This window comes from Bufo gargarizans, chromosome 2 (genome assembly GCF_014858855.1).
Source record: "Bufo gargarizans isolate SCDJY-AF-19 chromosome 2, ASM1485885v1, whole genome shotgun sequence".
NCBI lineage: Eukaryota > Metazoa > Chordata > Amphibia > Anura > Bufonidae > Bufo > Bufo gargarizans.
Genome location: NC_058081.1, coordinates 255,409,174 through 255,424,330, shown reverse-complemented (window position 1 = coordinate 255,424,330; position 15,157 = coordinate 255,409,174). Strand labels below are relative to the sequence as shown.

The window sequence follows — 15,157 nt, the reverse complement described above, 5'->3', positions numbered from 1 at the left end:
ACATAATTTTTTTAGCACATATGGGGGGTTGCCGTATTCGGGGGGAAATAGGGAACAAAATGTGGGGTGCATTTTGTCCTGTTACCCTTAAGGAAAGTGAAAAATGCAGGTGTAAAGGAACTTTTTTGTAAACAAAAAATGCAATTTTTCATTTTCACTGCCAAACTTTTCCTAATTCTAGGAACACCTTTGAGGTCAAAGTGCTCACTACACACCTTGAAAGATTCCTTCAGGGGTGTAGTTTCCAAAATGGGGTCACTGTATGGCCACCTCAGGGTGTCTTCATATGCGACATAGCTCCCAATTACCATTCCAGCTAAAGCCATCTCCAAAAGCCATATGGTGCTCCTTCCATTCCGAAGCCTGCCGTGCGCTCATACATCGGTTTTTGAGCACATATGGGGTGTTTCTGTAAACTCCATAATCAGGGCAATAGATTTTGAGTTTTGTTTGGCTGTTATTTCTTGATGTGTTGCAGGGAAAATTCCCATATTCCTTTAATTCTAGTGGGACACCTAAAGGGTTAACAAATTTTATAAAATCAGTTTTGAATAGCTTGAGGGCTGTAGTTTCTAAAATGGGGCGATTTATTGGTGGTTTCCAATATGTAAGCCCCACAAAGCGACTTCATAACTGAACTGGTCCTTAAACAATTTCGGAAATTCTCTTAAAAATTTTAAGATTTGCTTCTAAGCCTTCTAATGTCCCCCAAAAATATAATGTAATTTTTATAATTATACAAACATACTAACTTTTTATGAGATATTACCATTTTAAAAGTAGGAATGGAGCCACCGCCATCAAACACAGCAGGGGGACCGAGCGGGGGGGCAGCGCTGGAAGGGGGGGGGGGGTCACAGCCAGCAGGAGGAATGTATGGGGCGGGGAGAGGGCGGACTCAAGGAGGGGCACTGTGGACACAAATTGAGGGGGCACAGGTGGGGGGGCTGCACAGATCGAGTGGGCACGAGGACACTGATTTCAGGCTCTGATCTGCAGAGCGCAGATCAGAGTCTGAAACCGGCATTTTTTCACTGCCGCAATACGATTGGTTAGTCTGTGCGGACTAACCAATCGGATTGATTGCCGGCAAGGGGCCACTCTGGTGCAATTGGTCCCTTGCCGGCATTACTGCACTGTATGCTGTCCATGACAGCATACATGGCAGGGGCAGAAGCTTTAATCCAAGCGCTTTGCAGCGCTTGGATTAAAGAGCTGCCAGAACGTTTATATACGTGTTAGCTGCACGGGGTATGTGCAGCTACCACGTATATATACGGATTGCGGTCGGGAAGGGGTTAACATTGGCGATCTGATCTAAGGTCTGACTGGGGGTCTGATCTGAGGTCTAATGAAAAAAATAAATTTTTCTTATTTTCCTCCTCTAAAACCTAGATGAGTCTTATGCGCAGGTTCGGTATATTTTTAATATCATTTAAAAACTTTACTATTTTTCACTTTTTTAAGTCACTTAAGGGGACTTGAACATGCGATCATCAGATCACTTGTCTCAGGCTGCGATGACCATTGCAGCCTATGGGCGTTTCATTATGTTCCTATGGAGTTCTGTGGCAGCTCTTGGATTATTCAGAAGGTCCAACGCTGCCACAGCAAGTGCATAGCTCCCTCGATCTTAGTGTGGGGGAGGGGTTCGGGCTCTGGGGGCACTTGACCACGTAATCTGAGAAGTTAAATTACCCTGATCAGCATTATCGCCAATCACAGACATGGTCTCCGTGTGTCTGCTGTGTAAAACAGCAAGCACCCAGAGGCTAAGGCACCTACTCAGGTTCTGAGCAGGAACCATGTTTCAAGACCTGACTTCCGCCTTACATGTCCAGAGGAGTTTGGGAAGGTGTTAAATCAGCTAGGCTTGATGCAGGTGATAATGTGATTGAACCTAGAAATGTCATGAAATGCAACAATATTTGGCATATTTCTGTTGTCCATTAAGTTTAAGACCTATTTTTGAATAAAAAGGTGGCAAAAGAATAGGTCATCAGTATCAGAGTGGTGGGTGTCAGACTCCCGGGAGCCACTCCGATCAGCTGTTTGAGAAGGCAACGGCGCTCCTGTATGCTACACAGCCTTCTTGCAGCTTTCCCTAGGCCAGTAACGTCACCTGGCCTAGGCGAAGTCCGGCCCTATTCATGTGAATGGGGTGGAGCTGTGATACCAAGCACAGCCTCTGTATCATATATGGCACTGTGCTTGGTAACCTGAGAGAAGGCTGCGGCCCTTACAGACAGCTGATTGCTGGGGTCCTGTGTGTCAGACCTCCATTTATCAGAAACTGATGACCTATCCAGAGGAATAGGTAATCCGTTAAAGCGACGCAGAAAACCCTTTCAACTTCAAAAATCCAAGGTATATTTCACAGAATAAAAAACATTTAATACAGTGCACTAAATACTTTGTTTTTAGGCCATGGTCCTTAGAGAAATGTGGTTTTAAAAGATGTCTGTAATTACAGTCCATGGTAAATAACTATTATACTACCTTGGTGCTTGGAAGTAATTAGTGCATGAAATGGACATTAAACTGGTATTACTCCAGAACATGAAAGCAGCTTTCAGGTTAACCAAGATTTTAACGTTAAGTGTGAATATGTCATAGCTGGTCTTATTATGTGAAAAATATTTATTATTGTGTACCTAACAGAAAACAAAGGTAAACTTTTTTTGTGCCAATAGCGCCAAATTTAAAATACATATAATTAAAAAAATTTAAACATGTCTTACCTAGGGTTGTCACGATACCCAAATTTTGTCTCGATTCCGATACTCGATACAACGTGAAAAAAACAAACTCCAAAAAAGCAGCGTGCATTCCAGATTTTACGGAACACCTGGACCATAATAGAACAGCCCTAACCTAATTTTTGTCGGGACAAGGTGACCAAAAAATGGTAAATTGCACTTATTATTTTTTTTTTCCTTCTGTTACGGCGTTCACCGCATAGGAGATATTTTTTTATATTTTAATAGTTTGCACTTTTTCAAGCGTGGCGATGGGCAATTTTTTTTTATTTTGCCGTTTCGATATTTTATATCTAAAATTGTAAAAGATATTTTATATGCAAGGGGTGATTTAAACTTAATATTTTGTTGTTTTGCTTTTTTAACCTTTTTATTTAATAACTATTAGAACCTGGGATCTTTCATGCCTTGTCCTATTCACCCTGATAGATCTCTATCAGGGTGAATAGGACTTCACACTGTACCTGCTGCTCTGTGCACACAACAGCAGGGAGCCGACTATGGCAGCCAGGGCTTCAGTAGCATCCTGGCTGCCATGGTAACCGATCGGAGCCCCAGGGTTACACTGCTGGGGCTCCAATCAGAACTGCCACTGCCACCAATGAGGAGGGGGGGAAGGGACCCCGTGTCCACTGCCACCAATGAAGCGGGGTAGGGGGGGGGACTCTGTGGCCACTACCACCAATGATTATAATACTGGGGGGGGGGGGGGGGGTTGGGGGCGAACTGCCACCAATGATTCTACTTTATAATACTTGGGGTGGGGGGCATGGTTCGGTGCACCACCAATGAATATAGTTTATGCCTGAATACAAACGCAGGCTGCGCTGCGGGTGCCAGCCATATCCCATACCCGGCACCCAGCCTCTATGACTCCGCGCTGCGATCCGCCACCATTAACCCCTCAGGGCTCTCTCACAAGAGGTCCAAAACGGATCAGTTTTGCCCTAATGCATTCAGAATTGAAAAGGATCCGCTCAGAATGCATCAGTTTGCCTCCGATCAGTCTTTATTCCGCTGTGGAGGAGGACACCAAAACACTGCCAAAACACTGAAACTGAGCCAAACGGATCTGTCCTGAGACACAATGTAAATCAATGGGGATGGATCAATTTTCACTGACACAAAAGAAAACGTATCAGTCTCCCATTGACTCTCAATGGTGTTCATGACGGATCAGTCTTGGCTATGTTACAGATAATACAAACGGATCCATTCATGACGGATGCATGTGGTTGTATTATTGTAACGGATCAGTTTTTGCAGATCCATGACTGATCCGGCCAAAACGCAAGTGCGAGCTTTAAAGGTGTTGCCCACTATTATTATTACTATTTATTCCTTTATCCACTGAAAAACTCAATTGCAGTGTCAAATGGAGTAAAAGAATATGAAATTTTCACAAAGTCTCCACTTTGTCCAAAGCTTCATTTTATACCCCTAAATGGCACTATAAAACATAATACAAAGAAAGGTGCATACCTGATGGATTAGGAATCTGACTTTCACTGGCTGATTTTACTATTTTACTGTCACTGTTAATGTAGGCGGGAAGCTCTTCAAGTCTCACAGGTCTGTCTTCCAATTGTTGGGTCTCCTGAAATTTGTTCTGTTCCTGTAATTTTGTATGGTTTTGAATCACTTTGTTAGCAGTTTCCATAACCACTTCAGTATTTAAATTTTCTGCTGCCATTGCCATAAGTTCATCATCATCCTCTCCAACGTCCCAGGCATCACTTGTGTTGCTTTCAAATTCTTGAAAAGTAGAGACTTTTTTCAATTTCACAGGTGTAGTTTGAATCTTTTGAACTGTTTTGCTCAGTCTATGAAACACAAAGTAAGGAAACATGAATACTAGACAATAATCACCCTAACACTAACTTTAAATCGCCCTAAAAATTTTTTAATTAAAAAGACAGTAAGGGTACTTTCACACTAGCGTTAAAGTTTTCCGGTATTGAGTTCAGTCATAGGGGCTCAATACCGGGGGGGCCCCGCGCACATAACTGCCTTTTGCATGTAAAGTGTTTTACTAGTGTGTGTGTGTGGGTGAAAAAATCTCTCTCCTAAGAGGTCCGGCCTCTGTACTCACTATGAATGCAATACACTGCAGCGAGCGGCAGCGAGGTGGCCGGCCGGCGCGTGACTGACGTCACTTAGTAACACTCCTCCCACTTCAGGAAGCAGGAGCGTTACTAAGTGATGGCCACCTCGCTGCAGTGCATTGCATTCATAGTGAGTACAGAGGCCGGACCTGTTAGGAGAGAGATTGTTTCACCCACACACACTAGTAAAACACTTTACATGCAAAAGGCAGTTATGTGCCCAGTTTAGGACACATGAGGAGGACCAGCATAAGATGATTTATGTCTTAAGCTGGCCCCCCTCATGGCCCTATGTGTCCTCCACTCATCCCCTATAACAGTGCCATCCACAGGTCCCCCATAAGTGTCCTCCACAGGTCCCCCATAACAGCGCCCTCCACAGATCCCCCATATAACAGCGCCCTCCACAGATCCCCATATAACAGCGCCCTCCACAGATCCCCCATATAACAGCGCCCTCCACAGATCCCCCATATAACAGCGCCCTCCACAGATCCCCCATATAACAGCGCCCTCCACAGATCCCCCATATAACAGCGTCTTCCACAGATCCCCATATAACAGCGCCCTCCACAGATCCCCCATATAACAGCGCCCTCCACAGATCCCCCATATAACAGCGCCCTCCACAGATCCCCCATATAACAGCGCCCTCCACAGATCCCCCATATAACAGCGCCCTCCACAGATCCCCCATATAACAGCGCCCTCCACAGATCCCCCATATAACAGCGCCCTCCACAGATCCCCCATATAACAGCGCCCTCCACAGATCCCCCATATAACAGCGCCCTCCACAGATCCCCCATATAACAGCGCCCTCCACAGATCCCCCATATAACAGCGCCCTCCACAGATCCCCCATATAACAGCGCCCTCCACAGATCCCCCATATAACAGCGCCCTCCACAGATCCCCCATATAACAGCGCCCTCCACAGATCCCCCATATAACAGCGCCCTCCACAGATCCCCCATATAACAGCGCCCTCCACAGATCCCCCATATAACAGCGCCCTCCACAGATCCCCCATATAACAGCGCCCTCCACAGATCCCCCATATAACAGCGCCCTCCACAGATCCCCCATATAACAGCGCCCTCCACAGATCCCCCATATAACAGCGCCCTCCACAGATCCCCCATATAACAGCGCCCTCCACAGATCCCCCACAACACAGCGTCATCCACAGATCCCCCATATAACAGAGTCCTCCACAGATCCCCCATATAACAGCGTCCTCCACAGATCCCCCATATAACAGCGTCCTCCACAGATCCCCCATATAACAGCGTCCTCCACAGATCCCCCATATAACAGCGTCTTCCACAGATCCCCCATATAACAGCGCCCTCCACAGATCCCCCACAACACAGCGTCATCCACAGATCCCCCATATAACAGCGTCATCCACAGATCCCCCATATAACAGCGCCCTCCACAGATCCTCCACAACACAGCGTCATCCACAGATCCCCCATATAACAGCGTCCTCCACAGATCCCCCATATAACAGCGTCCTCCACAGATCCCCCATATAACAGCGTCCTCCACAGATCCCCCACAACACAGCGTCATCCACAGATCCCCCATATAACAGCACCCTCCACAGATCCCCCATATAACAGCACCCTCCACAGATCCCCCATATAACAGCGCCCTCCACAGATCCCCATAACTATGTCATACCCAGCCGCGTCAGCGGCTCATATGGGAAAATCCAAGCAAATAGACCTCTAGCACAATTCCTTTAAAATATCGCATCGCATATCGTTATCGCAATTTTTAGGGCCCTAATCGCAATCGCACAAAATTCCCATATCGTGCAGCCCTAGTACCAAGTGTTCAAGAAATTACCGCATGCGCAGACCCTTAAAAATGTGCTGCCCGTACACGGAATTGCAGATCCGCACTTCCGTTACGCAAAAAAAAGATATGATGATGATGAAGATGGGAATACCCCTTTAATAAAGGGTATTTTTTCTGGCAACGTAAGAATGAGGATTTTTCATACTTGCAATCAGAAAATGCCCCGATTGTGGTGTACACATAATAATGTTACTTTTTGAATGAATGAATGATAACCAAGCTAAATAAAAAAAAGATTTAAAAAAAAAAAAAGATTAAAACTAAACCTCAGTTAAACTGGATTCACATTTACACATTTAAGAATGTTCCATTCTATGACGAGCGCAAAGCAACTGTGAAAGCTGTGAAAGTTAAACCAGAGGTCGTCCTCAGCCCCAGGTAAGAAAAATGAAAAAATATTTCCGTTTCACTTTGTAGGCAGGAAACAATTCCTAAAGCTGTCAGACAACACTTGAGTTCTCACATTTAACCACATCCAACAAGAGATTGATAGAGAAAGGGGTTGTCTCATGCTGCCATTACTAAGGGAGCCCAGACCACCAGGCAGCCGGGAAACGGACGAGCAGGTCGGCACGCCGCGGTTTCCACAGCTCCCATGCACTGCTTTTCTCAACACTTGGGTTTTCCATGTTTGACCGCTTGTTCTCTCTCCTGTTTGTAATATATGAAGCTAAAGCCCCTCTATTCATCAAGAAAAGGTAAAAAGAAGATACGCATGGTTCAAAGGTGTTGCTTCGGAGATGAATTGAGAAAGTACCATATATTCTCTACTGTAGTTTCTAGACTATCAGGTAGATGCAGGTCCATAGCTTCTATGACAATTCTGAAATCCTGATCAGTCAAAATGATGCTTGAACATATATTGCAGGGATGCTAAACCTGCGGCCCTCCAGCTGTTGTAAAACTACAACTCCCACCATGCCCTGCTGTAGGCTGATAGCTGTAAGCTGTTTGGGCATGCTGGGAGTTGTAGTTTTGCAACAGCTGAAGGGCTGCAGGTTGAGTATGCCTTATATAGCGTGTAGATTTCCATCTGGTAATAACCTTCTGTCTTTCCAAAAGGCATTAAAAGGGTCAGAGCCACAAAAATCTGCTTTTTCCTATTCACAGGATTGGGCATACGCATCTGGGACCGCCGCCATTCATAACAACAATGCCATGGGCTAGTATGAACAGCAAGACAGGTCGAGGATCCACACGTCCACTCTATTCATTGGGGCTGCGGGAGACAGCCAAGGGCAGCCCCAAATGAAGCAGGAATCAAAACCCGGGTCGGGCATTGTTTTATATGTGATGTTGAACTCAAGACTACAATCTTGTAAGTAAAATAAAGTGTATTGTGAACTTTAAAACGGGTCCTGAACAGCCCGTGGGTTTACAGACACAGACGCTGCAGCAGTTGAAGGTGGAGGAGGAGAGCTGCGGAGCAGAGCACCTGTATCAACTATATTTGTGTTACCTCTGAGACTTGCTAGTGCGGACACTATGCTTGTTTTTTATAGGGAAAGCACGTGGTTATCTAGGGCAGCCCTAGAGAGAAGTAGCAACATGCATTATTCATACCTGCGGAAAAGACTGCTGTTCTCCTGAACTGTGGGAACCCCAGCAGTTGGATCCCCACTGATCAGAGGATTAGAGAGAATAAGTTGATTTTTCTGGCACAAACCCTTGAAGGGCTTGTTCACACGACCACTGCCCCTCCGTTACCATATTGCGACCCATTCACTTTAATGGGTCCGCAAATCCGGAGATGCGGTGCGGAACGGAAGCACGGAACGGAACCCCACAGAAGCACTACGGAGTGCTTCCTGGGGTTCCATTCCGTGCCTCCACACCGCAAAAAGATAGAACTTGCGCTTTTTATTTTGTTGAATGGACGGATGGCTGACCCATTCAAGTGAATGGGTCCATGATCCACATGTGGCTGGCCCACGGTCGCCGGTCGGTGCCCGTGCATTGTGGACCGCAGTTTGCGGTCCTCAGCACAAGCATGGCAGGACAACGGCCGTGTGAACGAGCCCTAACTTTGAGGCCAGCACACAGACATTAATCTTCCCCAGGCTATGGCTGTCCATTCTCGAGTTACATAGTTAATACGCTTGAAAAACACAAGTTCATCAGGAGTATTTAAAGATAACAGTCATGTATAGGGGCAGTGATACCGACCATTTCTGTAATATACTTTAATTACTGAAATCGTACATTTCTATTAGAAAAATTCCTCTAAAGTGGCCCATTTTGAGCCTTAGCAACGCTCCTCTGTCTTCTGATTACATAACTGTGGAGACTCACTCAACACTGACCGTGCTATGTAAACAGAAGACAGAGGAGCGTTGCTAATAGAAAGAAAAAAAAAAGAAAGAATGACAGTTACACTTTAAGGCAGCATCCCCTGTGGCAAGGTGCCAGAGCAATAGGTTACCTAACTTGCTAGACCCTGTAAAAGAGCATGGTCATACATCTCGCAGCTTTCCCTAAGCCATGTGAGGTCATTGGACACATGGCCTAGTCGCAGCTCAGCCCCATTCAATTATGGAAGGACGGTGCTGTGCTCAGTGAGCAAAAAGAAGGCACCGGCGCTACTGCGAGCACCAATGCCTTCTTAAAAAAAAATAAGGAGGGAGTACCGGGTGTCGGACCCCCACTGGTCAGATACTGATGGCCAATCCGGATGGCAGGTTATCAGTTCCAAAACCATCATTTTTTTTTTCCCCGAACAGACCCTGACAGAATCCGTAATGCTCATGTGAATGAGGCCTTAAGGGCTCATGCACACAAATGTGTGCTGCCCGTATTGCGGTCCGCAAACAGCAGGTCCTCAATATATGGGCACCGGCCGTGTGCGCTCTGCATCATGGAATCGGACCCATTCACTTGAATCGGTCCGCAATCCGGAAAATACAGAACGGAAGCACTAAGGAGCATTTCAGTCCGTGCCTCTGCACTGCAAAAGAAAAATAGAACATGATCTATTTTTTTGCGGTGCGGACAGATTGCGGGCCAATTCAAGTTGAATGGGCCTTAAATCAGTCAGCGCCAGCCACACGGATGGTGCCAGTGCATTGGGGACTGCAAATTGCTATCCCCAATGCACGGCACGGGCGGCACATGTTCCTGTAAATGAGCCCTAAAGCTGCATAAACAAGAAAAATAAAAAATAAATCAATGTCCACTCTAATAAACATGTCTATATAATGCACCCCTAAATCAATACCATCAATAAGACACTTAGCATGCCAACTCTGTAAGCATGGACCACAGACTTCACCAATTTCAGTCACATTAGCCTCACATTTCATGGAGCGTCACAGAATCCATACCACCGCTTCACATTTTCCTCCAGTCAATAGCGGCATTGTTGCTTGGCTAAAACTCCCTACAATTTAACATTTCAACAAAGTTACATTTTTTGGTTCCTAATCAATAACCCAGGGGGAGTTGTGAAGCTAATTGAACTTCATGCCGCTTGTACACACATAGATACTTATTGCTCCACTGGATGCCTTACAGTGAATAGTGTTAATGCTTTGGAAGCCATGTACAGTACGAGAACGGTCTGCAGTTTTTAATATGCTGTATGTGTATATTATGTAAGTAACTCCAAATACAAGCACTAACTAGGAAAACAGTGTCACTAGAAGACTTCATGAGAATCAGCCACCTGAAGGAGAATGGATTCAGGAAAGAAATGCAAATAATACCAAGTTTTCACAGCTTCACCTGGGCCTTATAGGGGTTTTCCTAGACTTTAGAATCTGATCGGTGGGGGTCTGTCATCTGGAACCCCCACTGATGTTGAAATGGCATCGGCACTCGCAGTAGCACCGCAGCCTTCTAGCAGCTTTCTCTCGGCCACTGATGTCATGTTTATCAATCACATGTCCTAGGCGCGCTGAGCTGTGATACCAAGTACGGCCATTATTAAATGGATGGCGCTGTGCTCAGTGAGCAGAGAAAATACAGTCGCGCTCACAGAAACGCCACTGCCTTCTCAAACAGTTGATCGGCGGGGCTGTATATCAATATAGCCATAGGAGGACTTGCATGCTTCAAGATGGGCTGTATTTTTTAATGGCACTATTTTGGGGTACACAACGTATTAATGTTTAAATCATGTGTTTTATTTTTTTTTAAATTTTGGTGACTTTTTTTTATTTTCCATGTTCCTATCTATAATTTTTTTTTTTTTTAATCTAATTTGCTGTTGTCACACTGGCGTATTTTGTGAGCACTGTGCCTAAAATCTGTGAAGGCTTCCTGTTCTTTGAGAACAATCACAAGGATCACAGACACAATGGACAGGAGGGGATCTCATTGACTTCTATGGGAGACTTTCCTAGGCATGCTCTGTGACCTGTACAGAGGTCAGGAGGGAGTAGATAAGCTGTGATATCACCTATTGTGAATGGTGGACCAGATGTTAGGCTACTTTCACACTCTCGTTTGGTGCAGATCCTTCATGGATCTGCACAGACGGATCCGTTCAGATAATACAACCGTCTGCATCCGTTCCTATTATCTTTAACATAGACAAGACGGATCTGTCTTGAACACCACTGAAAGTCAATGGAGGACGGATCAGTTTTCTATTGTGCCAGATTGTGTCATAGAAAACGGATCTGTCCCCATTGACTTACATTGTGTGTCAGAACGGATCCGTTTGGCTCAGTTTCGTCAGACGGACACCAAAACGCTGAAAGCAGCATTTTGGTGTCCGCCTCCAGAGAGTAATGGAGACGGAACGGAGGCAAACTGATGCATTCTGAACAGATCCTTTAAAAATTCTGAATGCATTAGAGTGCAAACTGATCTGTTTTGGACCGCTTGTGAGAGCCCTGAACGGATCTCACAAACGGAAAGCCAAAACGCCAGTGTGAAAGTAGCCTTACCTATACAGAGGTGGTTAATGTCATTGAAATTCTACCTTAAAAAAGTTACCTGTACAGGGACATATCCCTCCTTGGCACAGTTTCCTCACTGACATCTGCAGTTAAAAACTGCAAAAAAAACTGCAGCAGAAACCCAAGTGAAAAACCCCTTAAGGACCCATGACGTACATGCACGTCATCTCTGGACGTGACTTAGGGAGCTGCACCCGCCCGATAGTCGGACCCCTGCTGTATGCATGTGGGCTTCAGACATGTGCGGGGTGGCCATCGGGTCCCCATGCTGCTGTGACGGGGACCCGATGGCAGGGAAGGCAGCCCGATGCCTTCCTTAGGCATCGTGGCTGCCTTCCAGGAGAGCCTGTGAGATCCAGCCTTCTAAATCTCACAGGCAGGAAACTGCAAGTGTATTACAGTGTGTAATAAACTTATACTCAATGCATGACAATACAGAAGTATTGTAATGCATTGTAAAGGGGATCAGCACCCTAAAAGTTGAAGTTCCAGAGTGGGACAAAAAATAAAGGGGGAAAAAAGGGAACAAAAAAAAAAAAAGTGTGTTATTGAAAATATGAGATGCTCTGATGCTAGCCTCAGGGGGGCTGCCTGGGTGAAAAGAAGGGTATGTCCTGGTTCAGCTCTGAACCCAGACAACCCCTTTAAGTCATCACTTTAAAGATGGTGCCCGCTTACGAGTGCAGCGGGTGCCATGGCCGCGTGATTTCTTCTGTTTCAAACAGCAGAGGCTTGCAGCGAATGTATGTGATCAGCCATTAGGCCGTTTGTATACATTTAACCCCTCAGATCTAAAATGGTGCAGGAGCCACACAACAGCGTTCCCGGCTGTGATAGGGAAAGCCGTAATATGTCCCTGATAGAGCCTGCTTGAGGCTTTGAGCCGATTCTGATCACTGGTATATACCAATAGCGGCCTGCAGCACAATACCAGTGGCAGCACTGTATAGATATATAATGACTGGTGTTTTCTCTGACCCACCAAAGAATACAATTGGCAATCTGATGATTGCTAGTTATAGTCATCCAGGGTTCACATATGGCTTAGTGAATGGGAAGGGGGGGGGGGGGGGGGGGGGTTATAGAGTGAAAAACCAAAAACACAAACACAAAAATGGAAGGGTCCTTTAAGGGTTAAAGGGAATCTTTCACTAGTTTTATGCTGTCCCAAGTGTAACATAAAATAGTGACAGATCAAAATGCTGGGTCACTTTCTTTAACTGACACAGCTGTTCAGCCTAAGGCCCCTTGCAGACGAGCGTGTCCGGATGCGTTGCGTCTGCGATCAGGAAAAACCGTGCGAGTAGGTACGCAATTGCAGTCAGTCAGTTTTGACTGCGATTGCGTTCCGATGGTCAGTTTTTATCGCGCGGGTGCAATGCGTTTTGCACGCGCGTGATAAAAAACTGACTGTGGTACCCAGACATTTTCACTGGAGTTACTGGGGGGTAAAGCATACGGCAAATACTGTATCCCGATGTAGTGCAAGTACCCCACCTATGGAAGTGGGTAATCCATAAGACAGGAACCGAATGCAATGGTAGAGAGATTATGCCGCTTATGAAAGGGGGTAATGCACATGGCGAGTCCAGTACCCGGTGGGGTGCTATTACTCCACCCAAAGAAGGGGGCAGGGTGGATAAAAAAATCAATGATTTTTTTTTTTTAAAGTCAAAAATCTGCTTTTTATTTAATGTAAATCTTATATTTTTTTTATATTAAATACATTACCATCCAAAGATTAGTTTTTTAATTATGTAGAATAAAGCTGTACGTGGACTCCCATATTGTTGAATGGATTAGGCAGTGGCCGAGGGACAGACAACAGAGGGTTGTAGTCAATGGAGTATATTCAGACCATGGTCTTGTTACCAGTGGGGTACCTCAGGGATCTGTTCTGGGACCCATATTGTTTAATATCTTTATCAGCGAAATTGCTGAAGGCCTCGATGGTAAGGTGTCTTTTTGCTGATGACAAAGATTTGTAACAGGGTTGATGTTCCTGGAGGGATACACCAAATGGAAAAGGATTTAGGAAAACTAGAGGAATGGTCAAAAATCTGGCAACTAAAATTTAATGTTGATAAGTACAAGATAATGCACCTAGGACGTAAAAACCCAAGAGCAGAATATAGAATCAGTTATACAGTCCTAACCTCAGTATCTGAGGAAAGGGATTTAGGGATCATTATTTCAGAAGACTTAAAGGTAGGCAGACAATGTCATAGAGCAGCAGGAAATGCTAGCAGAATGCTTGGGTGTATAGGGAGAGGCATTACCAGTAGAAAGAGGGAGGTGCTCATGCCGCTCTACAGAGCACTAGTGAGACCTCATTTGGAGTATTGTGCTCAGTACTGGAGACCATATCTCCAGAAGGATATTGATACTTTGGAGAGAGTTCAGAGAAGAGCTACTAAACTGGTACATGGATTGCAGGATAAAACTTACCAGGAAAGATTAAAGGACCTTAACATGTATAGCTTGGAAGAAAGACGAGAGACGGGATATGATAGAAACTTTTAAATACATAAAGGGAATCAACAAGGTAAAAGAGGAGAGAATATTTAAAAGAAGAAAAACTGCTACAAGAGTACATAGTTTAAAATTAGAGGGGCAAAGGTTTATAAGTAATATCAGGAAGTATTACTTTACTGAGAGAGTAGTGGATGCATGGAATAGCCTTCCTGCAGAATTGGTAGCTTCAAATACAGTGGAGGAGTTTAAGCATGCATGGGATAGGCATAAGGCCATCCTTCATATAAGATAGGGCCAAGGGCTATTCATAGTATTCAGTATATTGGGCAGACTAGATGGGCCAAATGGTTCTTATCTGCCGACACATCCTATGTTTCTATATGTGTAATTTTTTGGGTAAATCCATTCCATTAATCCATTTACAATGTCATGCTCTTTTGTAGGTTTTTGTAAGATTATTGGGCAGTTTCTCTGCCTACAAGATATTATCACAGATGCTTGGTTTACTTTTGCAGTTCTCAAAACTGAATTTGACTCAGCAGAGATCACATGCCTCTTCTTCACAGCAAAAATGTTATAACATGAACAGAGTTGAGAAAAATACATTAATCCAAACTTCTACAAACCTATGAAAGCAGAATCAACCTAATCAAATCTTCATCTACTTGCGTATTATAAGTTATACCAGCAAGAATTAGTCTTTATGTAGAAAACTATGATTTAAATCGCGATTTAAATCATTTTGATGTAAATCAAATCCACCCTGGAAGGGGGTAATGCATACGGTAAACACTGTAACCAGTGCTTATGCCATAACGCCACCTATGGAAGAGGCTAATGCATACGGTACATACTGTACCCAGTGGAAATGCAATTCCACCACCCACGGAAGGGGAAACGTCTACCTATGGAAGGAGGTAATACCTAAGGTAAGTATTGTATGCAGTAGTAGTGCAAATACTCCACCTAAGGAAAGGGGGTAATGCAGATGACAAGAACTGCTGGCTACTGTGGACGCAACCTTGGAAGATTGTAATGGATTCCAGTC

The 15,157-nt window shown here is 44.8% G+C and overlaps 1 protein-coding gene across 1 annotated transcript in view; it reads right to left on the bottom strand.

Moving 5' to 3' along the window:
• Window positions 1-15,157, bottom strand: part of TBC1D22A (TBC1 domain family member 22A) — a 620,637-nt gene that overhangs the window by 592,650 nt on the left and 12,830 nt on the right. Inside the window, exon 3 of the mRNA XM_044280236.1 lies at window positions 4,242-4,582. Coding sequence (XP_044136171.1) covers window positions 4,242-4,582 — 341 coding nt within the window. The remainder of the gene's footprint in view (window positions 1-4,241; window positions 4,583-15,157) is intronic.